General features: G+C 47.7%; 1 protein-coding gene across 1 annotated transcript; it reads left to right on the top strand.

Annotated features, from left to right (window-relative positions):
* The first annotated feature begins 578 nt into the window (after positions 1-578).
* LOC131277828 (complement C3-like) lies at positions 579-2,446 on the top strand. Its single transcript, XM_071213662.1, has 5 exons — positions 579-731; positions 1,013-1,099; positions 1,196-1,286; positions 1,377-1,512; positions 2,233-2,446. Exons 3-5 carry the CDS (start codon positions 1,259-1,261, stop codon positions 2,363-2,365), a joined length of 297 nt encoding a protein of 98 aa, XP_071069763.1. The 5' UTR covers positions 579-731; positions 1,013-1,099; positions 1,196-1,258; the 3' UTR covers positions 2,366-2,446.
* Positions 2,447-20,511: the final 18,065 nt, after the last annotated feature.

Below are 20,511 nucleotides of genomic sequence, written 5' to 3'. Positions count from 1 at the left end.
GGTGAGGAGGGGCCAGGAGGGGTCTGGGGGAGGGGTGTGGCATGAGGGGCTTGGCCAATGGGAGGGGCTGATGGGGCCAGACCATGGGTGAGGAGGGGCATGTGCATGGCCTTCTGGGGAATGGGTGGGGTCTTTCTGGTGAAGGGGCGTGGTCTGAAGGGGCGTAGTCAGAAGGTGGGGCTGGGGGGGCCAGGCCATGGGTGGGGAGGAGCCAGGAGAGGGCCAGGAGGGGCCTGGAGGGGAGGGGGCGTGGCCTTAAGGGGCAGGGCCAATGGGAAGGGATGGCGGGGCCAGGCCATGGGTGGGGAGGGGCCAGGAGTCTGGGCGGGGCCTTCTGGGGAAAGGGCGTGGTCAGAAGGAGGGGCTGGTGGGGCCAGGCCATGGGTGGGGCGGGGCATGGGCGGGGCATTCTGGGGAAGGGGCGTGGCTGGACCGTGGGCGGGCGGTTCCTGGGCGGGGCCTTCTGGGGAAAGGGCGTGGTCAGAAGGAGGGGCTGGTGGGGCCAGGCCATGGGTGGGGCGGGGCATGGGCGGGGCCTTCTGGGGAATGGGCGGGGCCAGGCCATAGGCGGAGGTTCCTGGGCGGGGCCTTCTGGGGAAGGGGCGGGGCTGCAGCCAAGCCCTGGCCACGCCCCACCACAGCCCGGAGGTGCAGCGCCTTCTACAACCTGCCCAAGGAGGAGTCTTCCCTGCGCAAGATTTGCCACAAAGAAGTCTGCAGATGTGCCGAGGGTGAGGCTCGGGGGCCACCCGGGTCTGGGGAGTTCAGACAGAGAGACAGACCGACTGAACGGACACTCAAGGACCTCCGGAGAGCTTGGGAGGAGTCGTAGCCGAGGGTGGAGACCCAAAGAGACTGAGCCCGGGAAGCAGAGAAGGAAAATTACAACCTCCCGGGGAGAAGGGGCCTCTCCAGATCAGCCAGGCTGACCCAGAGAGCCGAGACTCGCGGGCCTGGAGCCAGGAAAGGGGTCCCGGCCTCACTAACACCCTCCCCCCCCCACCCCCCCCAGAACAGTGCCCGTCCCCAAGGCAGGCCGGCGGCCGGGTGAGGCCGGAGGAGCTCCAGGCGACGGCCTGTGAGCCGGGCGTGGACTTCGGTGAGTGGGGGGGGGTGCAGGGGGCCGGGGAGGCCCACCCACAGGCCCGACGCCCCCACGGCGCCCCTCCTGCCCTCTGCCTCGCCCCCCCCGTAGTGTACAAGGTCAAACTGGAGACTGTGGAGGCCTCTGCCACCAACCCCCTACGTCTACTACAACATGCAGCTGCAAGCCGTCATCAAGAGTGGTAGGTCCCCCGTGGCAGAGCCGTCCCGGGGAGGGGGGGGCCGGGGGCGTCCTGCAAGGGCGGGAGGCTCACGCGCCAGCTCTCGCCCAGGCACGGACCCCGCCACGCCCCTGACCTCGAAGAAATTCGTCTCCCATGCCACCTGCCACGACTCCCTGGCCCTGCAAGAACAGGAGGCCTACCTCATCATGGGGCAGACGACAGACCTGTGGAGAGTCAGATCTGAGTGCGTGGGGGAGAGGGGAGGGGGCCCTACGCTCAGCCCTGGGTCTCACCGGTTCTGCTGGAGCACCAGCGGGTCAGGGCCGCCCTGAACGGAGGGGCAGGCTGTGCACTGCACAACTCCAGGCAGGTTGCTGCGGGTATTCACTCCCTCGGTTTTCCAGCAGAGGGTGGTAAAGAGTCAGAAGAAGGATCTTTTTTTTTTTTTTCCCCCTAATCCTGGGTCTCTGGGAGGCTGCCAGGCAAGGTGGAGGGGCACAGCAGGTGCCCAAGCCCTCCCCACTGTCTTTTTTTTTTAAAGATTATTTTTTATTTATTTCTCTCCCCTCCCCCTCCACCCCGGTTGTCTGCTCTCTGTGTCTATTTGCTGCGTCTTCTTTGTCCGCTTCTGTTGTTGTCAGCGGCACGGGAATCTGTGTTTCTTTTTGTTGCATCTTCTTGCTGTGTCAGCTCTCCGTGTGGGCAGCGCCATTCCTGGGTGGGCTGCACTTTCTTTTGCACTGGGCGGCTCTCCTTACGGGGCACACTCCTTGCGCATGGGGCTCCCCTACGCGGGGGACACCCCTGCGTGGCAGGGCACTCCTTGCGCACATCAGCACTGCGCATGGGCCAGCTCCACACGGGTCAAGGAGGCCCGGGGTTTGAACCGTGGACCTCCCATGTGGTAGACGGATGCCCTAACCACTGGGCCAAGTCCACCGCCCCCACTGTCTTTTGTCTGCAGTTACATCTACAGCCTGGGCAAGGAGACATTTCTCATGCACTGGCCAGCGAAAGGGGACACAGGCAGGAAGGATCTGCTGGATCAGCTGGAGGAATTTTCAGAATATTTGACCACCCATGGCTGCAAGACCTGAAATCCTGAAGCCTCTGCTGCCTTCGAGCCCGGGGCCAGTGGGCACGACCCCAAATAAAGAACATGGAATATCGCCTCCAAACTCTAGACGTTGGTTCCTACTCCAGCGTTCACCAGCTCCTCCACATGCCCTGCCCTGGATCTGCCTCCCTCTGCTCCACCCACAGTGGCCTCCTCCAGGTCCCAAGTCTGTTGCTACCTCAGGGCCTTTGCACTCACATCCCTTCTATCAACTAGGTACAGCTGCACCCAGAATTTGGCACGATTCGAACCCTTCCCTGATTTGGGCTCTGTATCAGTGTCACCTCTTCAGAGACCCCTTCTTTATTAACATATCTAAAAGAGACCTCTTCCACCCCTCCCTGACCTTGACCTAGTTTCTTTTTTTTTCGTTTTAAGATTTGTTTACTTGTTTTCCCCCTTCCCCTCCTCCCGCCCTGCTGTTTTTGCTGTCTGTGTTGTCTTCTCATTTTCTCTCCTCTAGGAATCACCAGGATTTTTTTTTCTCTCCCCTTCCCCCCCCCACCCCAGTTGTCTGTTCTCTGTGTTCATTCCCTGTGTGTTCTGCGTCCACTTACATTCTTGTCAGTGGCACCAGGAATCTGTGTCTCTTTTTGTTGCATCATCTTGCTGCGTCAGCTCTCCGTGTATGTAGTGCCACTCCTGGGCAGGCTGCACTTTTTTCACGTGGGGTGGCTCTCCTTACGGGGCTCACTCCTTGCACGTGGGACTCCCTTACGTGGGGGACACTCCTGCATGGCAGGGCACTCCTTGCGCGCATCAGCACTGCACATGGGCCAGCTCCACACGGGTCAGGAGGCCTGGGGTTTGAACCGCGGACCTCCCATGTGGTAGGCAGACACTCTATCAGTTGAGCCAAATCTACCTCCCAGGATTCACCAGGATTTGATCCTTGGAGACCTCTGATGTGGAGAGAGGTTCCCTATCAATTGTACCACCTCAGTTCCTAGTTTCTGCTGTGCTTCATCTTGACTCTCCCCTTGTCCTCTCTCTTGTTGTGTCATCATCTTGCTGAGTGACTCACTTGCACGGGGCACTGGCTCACCGCGCGGACACGCTTTCTCTTCTTCTTTTTCACCTGGAGGCCCCAGGGATCAAACCCGGGTCCTCCCATATGGGTAGGCGGAAGCCCTATCCCTTGAGCCACCTCCGCTTCCCTGGCTTAGTTTCTTACCAGCACGTCTCAGTACATCATATACTCCATTTATTGATTTGATGATTAAACGCGTGCTTCTGCCACCCCAGAATAGCAGCACCCTGAGCACAGGGGCAACCATGTCCAGCTTTTTCGCTGCTGAATTCCCAGTTTGTACCGCTACAAACTGGCACTCCGCTAGTTCCCAGGCAGGGATTGCTGCCTGCCCGATTTGGTGGGTGGATGTGGTACCCTGCTGCTTCTGGCTCCTAGGGATGGAAGACTTGATGGGAGACGCGCAGGTGGCCGGGGAGCCACAGGGAGGGGCAGGGAACGGTGAATGAGTTTCCTCCCCGTGGGCTGGGGCGGGAATGTGGCACCTGCCAAACCAAGGCAGGCAAGCAGCCCAGCCGGGGAAACAGACCCCAAGGGGTGCTGGAGGGAGCTGCAGCTGGGGGGCATGGGTGCAAGGGAAGAACTGGGGGAGGGAAAGGAAACCAGAGACGAGGCCAGGGAGGCCCCGGGCTTCAGAAAGGGCTTTGGATGCTGGGTGGAAGGGCTTGTCCATTGTCAGGGACAGCTGGGAGCCACGGAAGGTGTTTGAGCAAGAGAGAGACGGGCAGATTGAAGTGATGAATGCGCGACTCGGTGATTATACCAAACGCCATGGATTCCACACTTTGGAGAAATTATGTGGTTTATTAACAAAAATAATAATAATGGAGTGGGCTGGGGGGGGAAATACAGCAAATGTAAGATACGGGCTATAGTTAAGAGTATGAGGATGCGCTTTTCTAATTTGTTACAAATGGTTCACAGCAAAGCTTGTAGTCGGGTGATAGAGGGGAGCCCTTTGGGATCTTATGCACTTTTGTTCTGTAAGTTCACTTACTATACACTTATTATTTATGTATGCTCATATAGGAATGACAGACTTCAATAATTTGTTTTTTGGGGGTTTTTTTGCATGATTTTTTTTAAATTTCTCTCCCCTCCCCCTCCACCCCAGTTGTCTGTTCTCTGTGTCTATTTGCTGCGTGTTCTTCTTTGTCCGCTTCTGTTGCTGTCAGCGGCGTGGGAATCTGTGTTTCTTTTTGTTGCATCATCTTGTTGCATCAGCTCTCCATGTGGGCCGTGCCATTCCTGGGCAGGCTGCACTTTCTTTCGCACTGGGCGGCTCTCCTTACAGGGCACACTCCTTGCACGTGGGACTCCCCTACGCGGGGGACACCCCTGCATGGCACGGCACTCCTTGCACGCATCAGCACCGCGCATGGGCCAGCTCCACACGGGTCAAGGAGGCCCGGGGTTTGAACCCTGGACCTCCCATGTGGTAGGCGGATGCCCTAACCACTGGACCAAGTCCACTTCCCAATAATTTTTTTAAAATGAAAAACAGAGAGAGGGACAGGCCCAGAGGTGGAAAGGTGCCACCGGCTGAAAGTGGAAACTGAGTCGATGGCAGGGAGCCTGGAGAGGAGGCTGGGGCTCTGGGGTCCCAGGACAACCCAGCAGGTGCTGCACAGGTTCAAACCCTACCTCCGCCTCTTGCTGGCTGTGTCACCTCAGCCTGGCGCTCACCTCTCTGTGCTCCGGTTTCTGCACACTAGCCCAACGATAGATTCAAGCAAGAAGCCGTGGGAGTGAGTGGGGCTGCTGGAATCCACACGGCAGCCAGAGAAGACAAACTGGTGTCGATATCCCTCCCAAGCTCCCTTGGCTCTGATGCCACAGCTTTCCAGGGGTCCCCCCACTCTCCCTCTTGCCTCCCCCATGACCCTGAGAAACCCAAGTTCCTTTCTGCCTCTGGGCCTTTGCACCAGTTCTTCCTTCTGCCCAGAACACTTTCCCCACAGCTGCTTCCTCCCCATCCTGCAAGTCTCCGTTCTGAGAAGCATCCCCTTCCCCTGAAGATCTCTCTCCCAGCAGCGTGCTGTTTCCTTCCAAGCAAATGTCACAGTGCATAATTACATACTAGAGTCTTTATTTACATCTTGGCTTTCTGTTTCCTGACTGGGCTGGGAGCCCCAGGAGAGCCGGAAGGCTGTTTGTCTTAGGGACATAATCGCAGCAGCTCATTCTGCTGAATAAATAAAAGAGGGAAACAGGGTGAAAGAGAAGGAAGGGAGGGAGGAGGGAAAGAAGGAAGGAAAAAGAATGGAAGCTCATGGCCTGTTTTTGTACAGCCCTCGAGCTCAGAATTTTTTTTACATTTTTAAAGGGTTGGGGGAAAAAAGATTATGCAACTGATGTGTAGACTGCAAAACCTAATTATTTGTTATCTGGTCCTTTACAGAAAAAAAAAACAATTGCCTCCCCCTGAGTTAGTGCATTAGTTTTCAATTGCTGTGAAACCTATTACTCCAAAACGTACGGGCCGAAATCAATATTTATTTCCTCTCACGGTTTCTGTGGGGTAGACTTAGCTGGGTAATTCTGACTTAGCGGTCTCTCTTGAGGCTGCAGGGAAGATTTTGGCTGGGGATGCGTCATCTGAAGGCTGGACTGGGGCTGCAGGACCCACTGCCAAGATGGCAAGTTGGTGGGGGCTGTTGGTGGGAGACAACCACGCGGCCTCCCCACCGGGCTGCTTGGGTGTCCTTACAACATGGCTGCCACCTTTCCAAGAAGGGTGAGCCAAGAGAAAGAAGAGAGCCATATGGCTTTTATGATGTGGCCTCCGAAATCACACATGGCTTAAAAGTTACCAAGTACATAAGGGGGGGTATGTGTAAAAAAAAAAGAAAAATTAATTTTAAAAATAATGGAAGCATCCACTTCTATTTTTTCCACTCCGACTGAAAACTTGGGATTATCCTTCAGAAATGTATGGGAAGGAAAGCAGCCGTGGCTCAATCGATTGGGCTCCCATCTACCATATGGGAGGCCCTGGGTTCGTGTCCTGGGGCCTCCTTGTGAAGGCAAGCTGGCCCGTGCCCACGGAGAGCTGATGGCCCATACCCGTGGAGAGCTGGCACAGCAAGATGACGCAACAAAGGGAGACAAGCAGACACAGGAGAACAGGCAGTGAATGGACACAGAGAATAGACAGCAAGGAAGCTGCAAGGGGGGGGGGTAAATAAATAATAAAATCTTTTTTAATGTATGGGGAAGGGAGAGGAGAAAATGGGGAGGGCGTTGGGTATATGAGAATCACCTGCATTCTCTACATGACTTTTCTGTATCCTAAAGCTCCCTTGAAGATAAAATGGAAAAAATAAGACACTGAGGGACTATATGGGAGAAAATGTCACTGTACGTACAAGACAACAGATCTTACAGTGATGAAAGACACAATGTCTGAATTTTTTTACTTTTGTATTACTTCAAATTGTTTTAATTTTTTTATTTTATTGGGTTTTTTTAAATTATTGCATTTTCTTATGAATTTTATTCGGTTATTTTGTTGGCTTCATTTTTGAAGAGGTTTTGGCTCACAGAAGGGTCACAGCAGTGGTGGGGGAGGATCACTGGTGCAGGGTGTCAGTGATGTGGGGCTGCATGGGAAGGGTTTCACCTGACACATGCCTCTAAGGAATATGAATATGGTCCAGAGTTCATAGGATATTGTCTCGGTGAGCAGAGATCCACACAATAACCAAAAGCATACTGAATTTCCATCCTGGGGAGTTCTGCTACGTTCTCTAATAGGACAGCAAGAATCCTCTGAGTGCAAAGGCAATGTCTAGTGAAGGAAGACAGAACATTATGCCAGTCCCTTGACACTGATGATTGTACTTCTGAACCTTTTTTTGTGAAATTGAAACTTAGCCTAGTATTATATACTGTCTAAGTGTTATCTTCTGAAAGCCTCCTTGTTTTTCAAATGTGGCCTCTCTAAGCCAAATTCAGCATATAAGTGCATTACCATGGCCCCAGCATAGGACATGACTCCCAGGGATGAGCCTCCCTGGCACCAAAGGATTACTACCAAGCACCAACTAGCAATGCATGTGGGGAAAAGACCTTGTCCAAAAGGGGGAAATGGCAAATACAAATGAGTTTATATGGCCAAAAGACTTCAAAGTGAGTCAGAAGGTATTCCAGAGGTTATGCTTATGCAAGTCTCAATAGGATCTCATTGACTGCCACAGTAAACAGTATCTCAAATAGCAAGGCTCCTGAAGGCTCTAAAGACATCCAGAAACTATAAGCAGGGAAGACACCCCAGGAATTTGGCACCCTGTCAGTGGACTATCCTTTGGAATTTATCCTCCCCAGTGTAACAGAGTTAGATTCATTTATAGGTTCTCTACACACGGCTCTTCTGCCCCTTTTATTTGAGCCTATAAGTAGCACTATACTTATAGTATAGTAGTAATTATAGTGCTACTTATATGTGTCCCAGAGACTTAAGTCTTTGGTCTGCCATGTGCCAGTTGAGACTTGAATCTCAGCAGGGTTGCAACACCTACTCTCCAGTTCAATAGACTCACCCAGGACAACTAACAAGGAGATGATGATGGACAATGACCATCCCAAGGAACAGAGTGTCTGCAACTGCAAGTAAGATAGTTCCATCCATCTGCCCCACAGGGTCTAAGCCCCTCTCAATTAGAAGCAGAGTGGGCATCACTTTCCCAAAATCCTCAAGATTGGGGAAAGAACAATGGACTAAAGTAAACTTATTATTCTACTATAGACTTATTATTATACTGGCAATGGAAGAACTCTTATCATTAATGTAAAGGCAGTGGACACCACAGGTTCTGAGGGATATGAGAAGGAAGAATTGGTGTAATATGGGGGCACTTTTGGGGCATTGGATTTGTCTGCATGACATTGCAGTGATGGATACAGGTCATTGTATATTTGGTCATAACTTATAAAATTGTGTAGGACAGAGTATAAACTATAATACAAACTATAGTCCTTGGTTAGTACAATGCTTCAGCATGGGTTCATCAATTGTAACAAATGTACCAACTTATGAAGGATGTTGTTAATGTGGGAATGTGTGGGAAGGGGAGGGAGTAGGACATATGGTAGTCCCTTATGTTTTTTATGTAACATTTGTGTAATCTAAACTGTCTTTAAAAATAAAAAATAAATCAATTACAAAAAAAATGTATGGGAGGAGTGGATGCACCTCAAGCAGTTGGGCGCCCGCCTTCCACATGGGAGGTCCTAGATTCGGTTCCTAGTGCCTTCTGAAGAAGATGAGCAAGACAGCAAGTTAATGCAATGGGCTGGTACAGCAAGCTGAAGCATCAAGGAGACGTAATGAGGAGACACAACAAGAGACACAACAAGCAGGATGTAGATATGGCTCAAGCACTTGGGTGCCTCCCTCCCACATGGGAGGTCTGGGGCTCTGTTCTTGGTGCCTCCTAAAAGAAGACAAGCAGACACAGAGAGCACACAACAAACAGACACAGAATGCAGACAGTGAGTGCAAACAACGGGGTTGTGAGGGGGGGGATAAATAAAATATATATATATATATATATATATATATATATTTTTTTTTTTAAGATCTATTTTATTTCCTTCTCTCCCCTTTCCCCCCGTCCCAGTTGTCTGTTCTCTGTGTCTATTTGCTGCATGTTCTTTGTCCGCTTCTGTTGTTGTCAGCGGCACAGGAATCTGTATTTCTTTTTGTTGCGTCATCTTGTTGTGTCAGCTCTCCGTGTGTGCAGCGCCACTCCTGGGCAGGCTGCACTTCCTTTCACGCTGGGCAGCTCTCCTTATGGGGCGCGTTCCTTGTGCGTGGGGCTCCCCTGCACGGGGACACCCCTGGGTGGCACAGCACTCCTTGCGCGCATCAGCACTGCGCATGGGCCAGCTCCACACGGGTCAAGGAGGCCCGGGGTTTGAACCGCAGACCTCCCATGTGGTAGACGGATGCCCTAACCACTGTGCCAAATCCGCTTCCCAAAATATATATTTTTTTAATGTATGGGCTAACTCTCCCATCTATGGCCAGTTGATTTTTTTAAATAAAATTTTATTGAATTATATCATTCATACATGAACATATATAAACAATAAGTGTATAGTAAAAGTTGTGAACTTACAAAACAAACATGCATATCATCATATAAGGCTCCCATACATCTCCCCACCACCACTATCTTGCATTGTTGTGAAATATTGTTACAAATGATGAGTGAGCATCGTCCAAACTACTAACTATAGCCCATATTTTACACTTGGTGTATTTTTCCCCCAACCCACCCAATTAACACCTAATATTAGCATTATACATTTCTTATCATTCAGGAGAAATTGTTCTCTTATTTGTCCTGTTAAACACAGTCCATCTTGCACTACAGGATTCCCTGTGCTATACAGTCCCTGTTTTGTACAATCCATTCAAAGTGTACTCTCAGGGGCTCTCATTTCATCACAGAGTTGTGCTGTCATCACCTCAGTTGATTTTAGAACGTTTTCATTACTCCAAAAGCATTACAATATTACTGTGAACTATCTTCCATAAGTTACATTAGTTGTAATCTTCCCAGGTAGCACCATATTCTTAGCACTTTGTAAGAGCATTCTTATATTTATACTATTAACCACAATCTTCACTCACCACCAAAATCACTGTTATACATACCCTACATTGTCTCTAGTTTCCTTTCAACTGACATTTATTTCCATACACGACCCCTTCCAGTCACAATCACATTTACAAATGAGCAGTGTTATAGTCATCACAATGTGTTACTCTCAACTCTAATTTCCATACTTTTACAACTAGTTTTATTAATACTCTTACATTCATTAAACATCATCCCCCCTTCTCAACCCATCTCCTATTTTCTAGGAACCTATCCTCTAAGAGTCTACCTCCTTGGGTTTACTCATTGTATTTAGTTCATATTAGTAAGACCATACAATATTAGTCCTTTTTTGTCTGGCTTATTTCATTCAACATAATATTCTGTAGGTTCATTCATGTTGTCATATGCCTCCAGATTTCATTTCTTCTTACAGCCGAATAGTTTCTCTTGTATCTCTATACCACATTTTGTTTATCCATTCATCAGTTGATGGACACTTGGGCTGGTTCCATGTTTTAGCAGCTGTGAATAATGCTGCTATGAACGTTGGTGTGCAAATGTCAGTTGGTGTCCTTGCTGTCCAATTCTTCTGAATGTATTCTTAGTAATGGGATTTATGGATCATACGGCAGTTCTATATTCAGCATCCTGAGGTACTGTCCTCCGCAGAGGCTATACCATTCTACATTCCCACCAACAGGGAAGGAGTGTTCCAGTTTCTCCACCTCTTTTCCAGCACTTGCAGTTTTCAGGATGATTTTTTTTAAATCAATGGCCATTCTATAAGGTGTAAAATGGCATCTCATAGCCTTGACCTGCATTTCCCTAATAGCTAGTGATATTGAGCATTTTTTCATGTGCTTTTTATGACCAACCAATTTTTGACAAGGATGTCAAGTCTACTCCATTGGGAAAGAAGAGTCTACAATAAATGATGTTGGGAAAAAACTGGATATCCATATGCAAAAGAATGAAGGAGGACTTCTACATTTTGCTATATACAAAAATCAACTTAAAATGGATCAAAAACCTAAATATAAGAACCAGGAAGGGAGGAACCCAGGAAGCCTGAACCCTCGCAGACGTCGGCAGCCATCTTGCCCCAAATAGACTTTGGTGAGGGAAGTAGCTTATGCTCTATGGCTTCATATCTGTAAGCTCCTACCCAAAATAAACACCCTTTATAGAAACCAACCCATTTCTGGTATTTTGCATCAGGCCCCCTTTGGCTGACTAATACACCTGCTTACCATATGGGAGGCCTGAGGTTTGGTTCCTGGTGCCTCCTAAAGAAGACAACGAGCTGGCACAAGAGGCAGACGTGGTGAGCTGACACAACAAGATAACAGAACAAGAGACACAAGAAGAAAATCATAATGAGAGACACGACAAAGCAGGGAAAGAACGTGGCTCAAGTGATTAGGCACCTCCCTCCCACATCAGAGGTCCTGGCTAGGTTCAGTTCCTGGTACCTCCTAAAGAAACAAAGAAGATGAACAGACACAGTAAGTGCAAACAATGAAGGAGTTGGGGAAGATACATAAATAAATTAAATCTTAAAAAGAAAAAAGAAGCTAAATACAGGTTACCAGGGGCCAGGGTGGGGTAGATAATGGAGAGTTAATGTTGAATTGGTACAGAATTTCTGTTTGGGGTGATGGAAAAGTTTTGGTAATGGGTGATGGTGATGGCAGCACAACATTTTGAATGTAATTAGCATCACTTAATTATATATCTGAATATGATTAAAAGGGAGAAGTTTTATATATAACACTAGAATAAATTGTTTCTAAAACCACAGGACTGTAAAACACAGTGAACCCTAAACTATGGGCTATGGGGAATAGTGCAATTATAATACTATTCTTGCTTGAATTGTAACAAACATACAACACTAATGCAAAGTGTTAACAAGTGGGTTGGATATGGGACCTCTATTTTCTGCATGCTTTCTCTGAATATCTATAACTTCTCTAATAAAAAATACATTTGTTAGAGAATAATATGTATGTGGTAAAGAGAATGAGAGAAAGATAAGATTTAACCTTATAAGGTAAATGTTATTTTTCAGGATGCAAGAGAGTTCAAGCTGTTATCTGACTGAGAGCAAGAAAATACTAGAAGATACAAGAGAGCTAGGGGTTGACTGGGGGAGCAGGGTATTGGAGGAAGAGGGATGGAATAGGACTGTGAGTTCACCTGGAGGTTTGTTCTAGAAGCAGGGGGCAGCACCATCTTCCTCTGAATAAGAGAGAGGAGACTATGAGGAGGACAAAGGTATGGAGAGAAGCTGAGGCATCCACGTTGGAAGTTCTTGGTTGTCTTAATTTGCCAAAGTACCAGAAATGGGTTGGCTTTTATAATGGGGATTTTATTTAGGGTAAAAGCTTACAGTTCCGAGGCTGTGAAATGTCTGAATCAAAGCAACATCAGATACTGTTTGGCAGTTGCTAAAGAAGTTGAATATAGACTTGCCATGTGACCCTACAATACCACCACTGGGTATATAACAAGAAGAACAGAGAGCAGGGGCACAAACAGACATCTGCACACCCATGTTCATAGCGGTGTTATTCACGACTGCCAAAAGTTATAAACAATCCGGGTGTCCATCACCGACGAAGGGATAAACAAACTGTGGTGTATTCACACGATAGAATATTACGCAACTGTAAAAAGAAATGACGTCGTGAAGCAGATGACAACATGGGTGAATCTGGAGGACATTATGTTGAGTGAAGCAAGCCAGACACAAAAGGACAAGTACTGTATGATTGCACTGTTGTGACCTAAATGTATTGTGTAACATAATGTATGATTTCATTTATATAAAGTGTAAATATAAATCAATTTATAGAAATTAAGTTTTCCAATTTAAAAAAAAGCACCATCAGAGATGCTTTCTTATCAACGTCAGCTACTTTTTTTGTTTGTTTTAGAGATTTATTTTATTTCTTTCTCTCCCCTTCCCCCCCATTGTTTGCGCTCTGTGTCCATTTGCTGTATGTTCTTCTGTCCACTTGTATTATCTGGTGGCACCAGGAAACTGAGTCTCTTTTTGCTAGGTCATCTTGCTGCGTCAGCTCTCCATGTGGGCGGTGCCACTCCCAGGGGGCTGCGCTTTTTTCGTGTAAGGCAGCTCTCCTTACGGGCGCACTCCTTGCGTGTGGGGCTCCCCTACGCGGGGAACACCCCTGCGTGGCAGGGCACTCCTTGCGTGCATCAGCACTGCGCATGGGCCAGCTCCACACGGGTCAGGAGGCCCGGGGTTTGAACCCTGGACCTCCCATGTGGTAGGCGGATGCTCTATCCATTGAGACCCATCCGCTTTCCCCCACTTTATTTTTCAAAGAACTTTAGGATTTATGGAAAAATTGGAATGAGAGTACAAAGCATCCCCATATATTCCCACCCACACAAGCTGTTTTCCCTGTTGTTACCATCTTACATCAGTATGGTACATTAGTTACAATTAATGAATGAATATTTACACATTATTTTTGTTTTATTTATAACATAACATAAAATGAAGCACTTTAAAGTGAACAATTCAGTGGCATAATTAAGTACAATTCACGATGTTGTGCAAATACCACCTTTCTGGTTCCAAAACGTTTTCCTTACCTCAAAGGAAAACATACCCATTAAACAGTGACTTCCCCTTTCCTTCTGCTCCCAGCCCCCGGCAAACTCTGAATCAGCTTCCTGTCTCTATGGAGTTACCCATTCTGGACATTTCATTAAAATGGAGTCATACAGGTGGCAGACTTGGCCCAGTGGTTAGGGCATCCGTCTACCACATGGGAGGTCCGCAGTTCAAACCCCGGGCCTCCTTGACCCGTGTGCAGCTGGTCCATGCGCAGTGCTGATGTGCACAAGGAGTGCCCTGCCACGAAGGGGTGTCCCCCGCGTAGGGAAGCCCCATAGGCAAGGAGTGCACCCCATAAGGAGAGCCACCCAGCGCAAAAGAAAGCACAGCCTGCCCAGGAGTAGCGCTACTCACACAGAGAGCTGACACAGCAAGATGACGCAACAGAAAGAAACGCAGATTCCCAGTGCCGCTGACAACAATAAAAGCAGACAAAGAAGACGCAGCGAATGGACACAGAGAACAGACAACTGGGGGGTGGGGGGAGATAAATAAATAAATAAATCTTTTTTTTTTTAATGGAGTCATGCAGTACATGGCCTTTTGTGTCTGGCTTCTTTCACTTAGCACGTTTTCAAGATTCATCCATGTTATATCATGTATCAGAACTTCATTTCCTTTTTATGGCTGAATAACATATATTACACTGTATGAATATGCCCCCATTTGTTTATTCATTCATCTTGAGGTCTTATTATTAATCAAAGTTCATATTTATTCAGATTTCCATAGTTTTTACTTAATGTCCAGGGTATTTATTTAATGTTTCAGGACCCCACATAATATTTATTTATTTATTTTTAAAGATTTATTTCTCTCCCCTTTCCCACCCCATCCCCCGTTGTCTGCTCTCTGTGTCCATTCGCTGTGTGTTCTTCTCTGTCCGCTCACATTCTTGTCAGCAGCACCGGGAATCTGTGTCTCTCTTTGTTGCGTCATCTTGCTGCATCAGCTCTCCGTGTGTGCGGCGCCACTCCTGGGCAGGCTGCACTTTTTTTTTCGCGCTGGGCGGCTCTCCTTACGGGGCGCACTCCTTGCGCGTGGGGCTCCCCTACGCAGGGGACACCCCTGCGTGGCAGGGCACTCCTTGAACCGCGGACCTCCCATGTGGTAGACGGACGCCCTAACCACTGTGCCACATCTGCTTCCCCCACATTACATTGTTATCATATCTCCTTAGTTGCTTTTGGGCCATGACAATTTCTCAGACTTTTCCTTGTTTGTCTACGTCCTTGACCATTCTATGAGTAGGTCGGGTATCTTGTAGGAGGACTCTGTTGGAAATTATTTGCTGTCTTGCTCATGATTAGACACAGGGAGTTGTTGTAATTTACTAAAGGCTGCCAATGCAATATACCAGAAACGGGTTGGCTTTCTTTTTTTTTATGCTGCTCAAGTTATCTTTTTTTTTTTTTGTCTTTTTTTTTTTAATATTACATTCAAAAAATATTAGGTCCCCCTATACCCCCCATCCCCTTCACCCCAGTCCTCCCCCATAGCAACAATCTCCTCCATCATCATGAGACATTCACTGCATTTGGTGAATACATCTCTGAGCACCGCTGCACCTCATGGTCAATGGTCCACACCATAGCCCACACTCTCCCCCAGTCCACCCAGTGGGCCATGGGAGGACATACAATGTCCAGTAACTGTCCCTGCAGCACCACCCAGGACAACTCCAAGTCCTGAAAATGCCCCCACATCACATCTCTTCCTCCCACTCTCTACCCCCAGCAGGCACCATGGCCACTTTCTCCACACCAATGCCACATCTTCTTCAATTACTAATCACAATAGTTCATGGCTTTTATAGTGGGAATTTATTCAGTTAAAAGCTTGCAGTTCTGAGACTGTGGAAGTGCCCCCATCAGGGCATCATCAGAAATGTGGTTGCACTGAATTGCCGCAGTGGGCGATCAGGCACATGGTGGCATCACCTCAAGATGCGTTCCAGGGAGCTGAGGTGGCGCAAGAGAGTGACCGCCTCTCTCCCAAACCAGGACTGGCTCCCAGAACTGCCCAATGAGGAGACAAGTAAACACAGAAGAACACACAGTGAATGAACACAGACAGCAGACAATGGGGGGGAAGGGAGGAATATTTAAATCAATAAATCTTTTTTAAAAAATAAATAGAATTTTGAAAAGATGCATCTCTCCAAGCTGAGCTGTGGGCGATCAGGCACACGGCTCATCTCTCCCCTCTCCTCAAGACCTCATCTCTTTCACATTCTGGGGGGGGGGTCTATCTGCACCTCTGTGTTCCATTAATTCCAACCTCTGGCCTCTGGGACCTCTCTCTCAACCTCTCAGTGTTTCTCTGTCTCTGCAGCTTTTTTCTGCGTCTGAGGCTTTCCTTCCTCCTTTTAAAAATGACTCCAGGGGGTGGGAAAAGGTTAAAAAATAAATAAATAAATAAAATAAATAAAAATAAAAATTACTCCAGTAAGAGGATCAAGACCCACCCTGGTCTATGCCCTTCTGGAGCAATCTAATCAAAGGGCCCTTATCTGAAGTAACGTAAATCAAAAGGTCCCACCTATGATAGGTTTACAGGCAAAGCAACAGGTTAGCTCTAAGGACATGAACTTCTGGTCTCCACCATGTTTCGAACTGTCCCAGGGTGTGACAATTTGAATTTGGGGAATCCAAAAAAAAGGTTATGTTTTCTCAATGACTCTTTTCCCATGGGTGTGATAACCCTTTGAATAGGCCTTGATTAGATCACGTGATTACATTGCCTTTTTAAAAAAAGATTTGTTTGTTTATTTATGCCCCCCTTCCCCTCTTCCCACCCTACTGTTTTTGTTGTCTGTGTTGTCATTTCTTCTCATCTTTCTCCTCTAGGATTCACCAGGATTTGATCCTGGGGACCTCTGATGGGGAGAGAGGTTCCCTGTCAATTGCACCACCTCAGTTCCTGGTCTCTGCTGCACTTCACCTTGACCCTCCCCTTGTCTCTCTTTTGATGTGTTGTCATCTTGCAGCATGACTTGTGGGCACTGGCTCACCACATGGGCACTGGCTTACCACGCAGTCACACTTTCTCTTCTTTTTCACCAGGGATCAAACCCAGGTCCTCCCATATGCTAGGTGGAAGCTCTATCACTTGAGCCACATCTGCTTCCCGATTATATTGCTTTTGATTGGACTATATCAGTGAGTCATGAGTCAGCTCCTTTTACTAGATAGAGCCTTGTATATAAAGAGACACACAGAGAGACACACACAGAAAAGAGCTACTTTCATCTTTACCCTGACATGTTTGAGAGAGGGCTCAAGGATCACGAGCAGCCCAAGCTAAAGCACAAAGCCCTCAAGGGGCTGGGCCCATGGGCAGCTCAAGGCTGAAGAGACAAGCTCTGGGAGCCGGGGGAGATGGTGAGCCTGGAGGGGATGGCAAGGACCTCAGCAGAGATTGCCCGCCATCTTGCTTCACCACATGGCAGCACGCCAGGATCACCAGCAGCTGACTTTGGTGAAAAGCATCTCTGATGACACCTTGATGGAGATGTTTCACATCCCTGGAACTGTATGATTTTACCCCAAATAAAAGTCCCACTCTGAAAGCCAACCCATTTCTTGTATTTTGTGTTGACAGCCCTTTGGCCAACTAAGACACAGAGGTTCTGGGTTTTTTGAAGGAAGATCACAAAAGTTATGTGTTATTTTCATCATATCTGTTCTTTCAGCCACTGGTGTTGACCTTGACCACCTGACTGAAATGGAGTTTGTCCTGTTTCTCCCCTGTAAAGTTACTCTTTTGCCCTCTTTCCATACTGTCCTCTTTGGAAGGAAGTTTCTACATACAGGGAGTTATGCTCCCCCTCCTTGAGTGTAGAGTATCTACATCAATTATTTGGAATTCTTCTGCACAGGAGGGTGTTGTTTAAAGATTTATTTTTATTTATTGATTTCTCCCCACCCCCTCATTGTTTGCACTTGCTGTGTCTGTTTGTTGTGTGCTCGTCTTCCTTTTTTAGGAGCACTGGGAACCAAACCTGGGACCTCCCCTGTGGGAGGGAGATGCCTAATCACTTGAGCTACCTCCACTCCCTGCTTTGTGTCTCTCAAAATGTTTTCCTCCTTGAGTCTTTTGTTGTGTCATCTTTTGGTGTCAGCTCACTGTGCCAGTCCATCACATCAGCTCACTGTCTTGTTCATCTTCTCTAGGAGGCATTGGTAACTGAGCCCGGGACCTCCCATGTAGCAGGCAGGAGCTCAATTGCTTGAACCACATCCACTTCCCTGCATAGGAGTTTTGTCTCTTTTCCTCCACTTATTAAGTTATTCCATCATTTATTTATATCAGTATGAACTCATGGATAACTATTTTATACTTCAGGTTATAATCCAATACTAGTTTATCTATTTTCTTGCTCAAATTATTACAACTTTGAGCTCTTTGAGTTGGCTCCTAATTGCATTTTTAAATTTTCATGCATATTACCACATTAAAGAGTATTTTTGACAATTTACATTTCAACTCCTCCATATATTGCGGAGCTTTTTTTAAGGCTTGGAAAACACTCCGTAACACAATTATGTGGGTTTTTAAAAATAAATATACTGGGAAGCAGACGTGACTCAGGCAACAAAGCTCCCACCTGCCACATGGGAGGTCCAGGTTTGCTTCCCGGTGCCTCCTAAAGAAGAGAGGCAGGTGCAACAAGATGATGTGGTGAGATGCTGCCACCAAGAGACACGGTGGGGAAACACAATGAGAGACACAACAAAGCAGGCAGTGGAGGTGGCTCAGGTGATTAGGTGCCTCCCTCCCACATGAGAGGTCCCAGGTTCAGTTCCCAGTGCCTCCTAAAAAGAGAAGACCAGCACACAACACATGGATACAGCACATGCCAACAACGGGGAATAAACAAATAAGTATTTAAATAAATAAATATACTGCCTTAGATTTTTGTTCCCCCAAAGAAGAGACTGAGACAGGGATTCGAGGGCAGGTGGTTAAGGCAACAAGGACTTAATTCCACTGGGGTCTCCAAGGAGCACAGATCATGCCTTCCAGAAACATCCACCAGCTCCTGTCCACGATCAGTTGAACGTTGTGCCAAAGGCAATAGCAGCTGCCTGTGCTGGGGGTCAAGAGGGGTCAAGAGGACCCTGAGAGAGAGTAGAACACATGCATTCTTTTTTCTTTTTAATAAACTGTCATTTTTTTAAGATACATAAATCCCAAAAAGTGTTACATTAAAAAATATAAGAGGTTTCCACATTCCCCACTCCCCACCCCTCATTCCTCCCACATCAACAACCTCTTTCATCATCGTGGCACATTCATTGCATTTGGTGAATACATTTTGGAGCACTGCTGCACCGCATGGATTATAGAGTATATTGCAGATTACACTCTTCCCCAGTCCATTCAGTGGATTATGGCAGGATGTATAATGTCCAGCATCTGCCCCTGTAATATCATTTCGGACAACTGCAAGTCCTGAAAATGCCCCCACATCTCATCTCTTCTTCCCTGTCCCTGCCCTCAGCAACTACTTTGCCCACTTTCTCCAGATCAATGCTAGGGTTTCTTCAATTATTAGTCACAATAGTTCTATAGTAGAATACCAGTAAGTTCACTCTAATCCATATTTTATTCCTCCATCCTGTGGACCCTGGGTTGGTGATATCTGCTCTACCTCTATATCAAGAGGGGGCTTAGATCTCACATGGCTGATGGATGTGATTCTCCTGTTTGGAGTTGTAGACTCTCTCAGTTCCCTGGTGTGGTGGTTGACCATCTTCACCTCCCTGTTAGCTGACCTGTGCAAGTCCAGCAAACCGGAGAGTGGGAGTTGCAAGTCTGCTGAGGCTCAGGGCCCAGCTGGCACAGGGACAGTTCAGAGATTCAAGTCTCCTGAGTATACACCAACCCCAGCTCCAACCACAGGTTCAGTAAAAGTGACAGAAGAGGTGTGTGTAGAAAGGTCACATCTGAGTCCAGCTCCATCACACTCAGGAACACCAACTCCAAAGTAGGGCCCACTGACATGGCCCTGAACTCCAGAGCCATCTGCCATGACCATAGAACCTGTAGGTCTCTGTAGCCCTCAGGAGCACCAGTACCTGGGGTTGTATCTGCTTTGGCTGTCTCTGGAATCCTGTTGAGGTGTGATGTGAGACCTTTCATCAGAACGTAAGTTTGAGCTTGCACAGAACTCCCCACCACAGCTATTGCCAAAATCGGGGTGGGCCAAACAAGTGGGATCTGAGAACCAAATGGTGCCAGCCACACAGACCTGCCTGTCCCAAGTATGGCAAGAAGCTGTGTAACACGACAACTTCCCACCAAACGGAGAATGAATACATCAGACCAAAGGAAGACTCAGGCGAGTCCAGCTTGGCAAGTAATGAGTATTTATTTAGGGGCCTCATGTGAGGTCCTTGTACTTGGCAGCAGGAGGAGAGAGAGCGTTTTCCGAGCTCGATTATCCACACTTGCTCCAAAACGAGAGGGGCCTTTTTAATGCCCGTCTATGTGCAGATGGAAAAGGCACATGGAGGTGCAGCAGTGTTACAAGATTTACTGAGCAGACGTGAGTTAGCAAACGATCATTTCCTGTGGCTCCCTTTTTAACTATTTAGAAATGGAAAGTTGCTGCAAGTGGAGGGGGAAAGAACCGGAAGGGTTGTGAGAGAAAACGCAAAGTCATATATGCCACACCACCTGGGTTCACGTAGAATTGTCTAATTCCTCTCTTCAAGGCTGCACAATGACCGGCCCACCCCCACTTCTCCCTGACACCTGCCTCATTCTTCACTCATGTCAGTTCTACACCATTATAGAAAAATTTAAAAGCCAGTGAAGAAACCAACTCT

This window comes from Dasypus novemcinctus, unplaced genomic scaffold, assembly GCF_030445035.2.
Source record: "Dasypus novemcinctus isolate mDasNov1 unplaced genomic scaffold, mDasNov1.1.hap2 scaffold_572, whole genome shotgun sequence".
Lineage (NCBI taxonomy): Eukaryota > Metazoa > Chordata > Mammalia > Cingulata > Dasypodidae > Dasypus > Dasypus novemcinctus.
The sequence above is the reverse complement of the archived record's forward strand: the minus strand, read 5'-3'. Positions and strand labels throughout refer to the sequence as shown.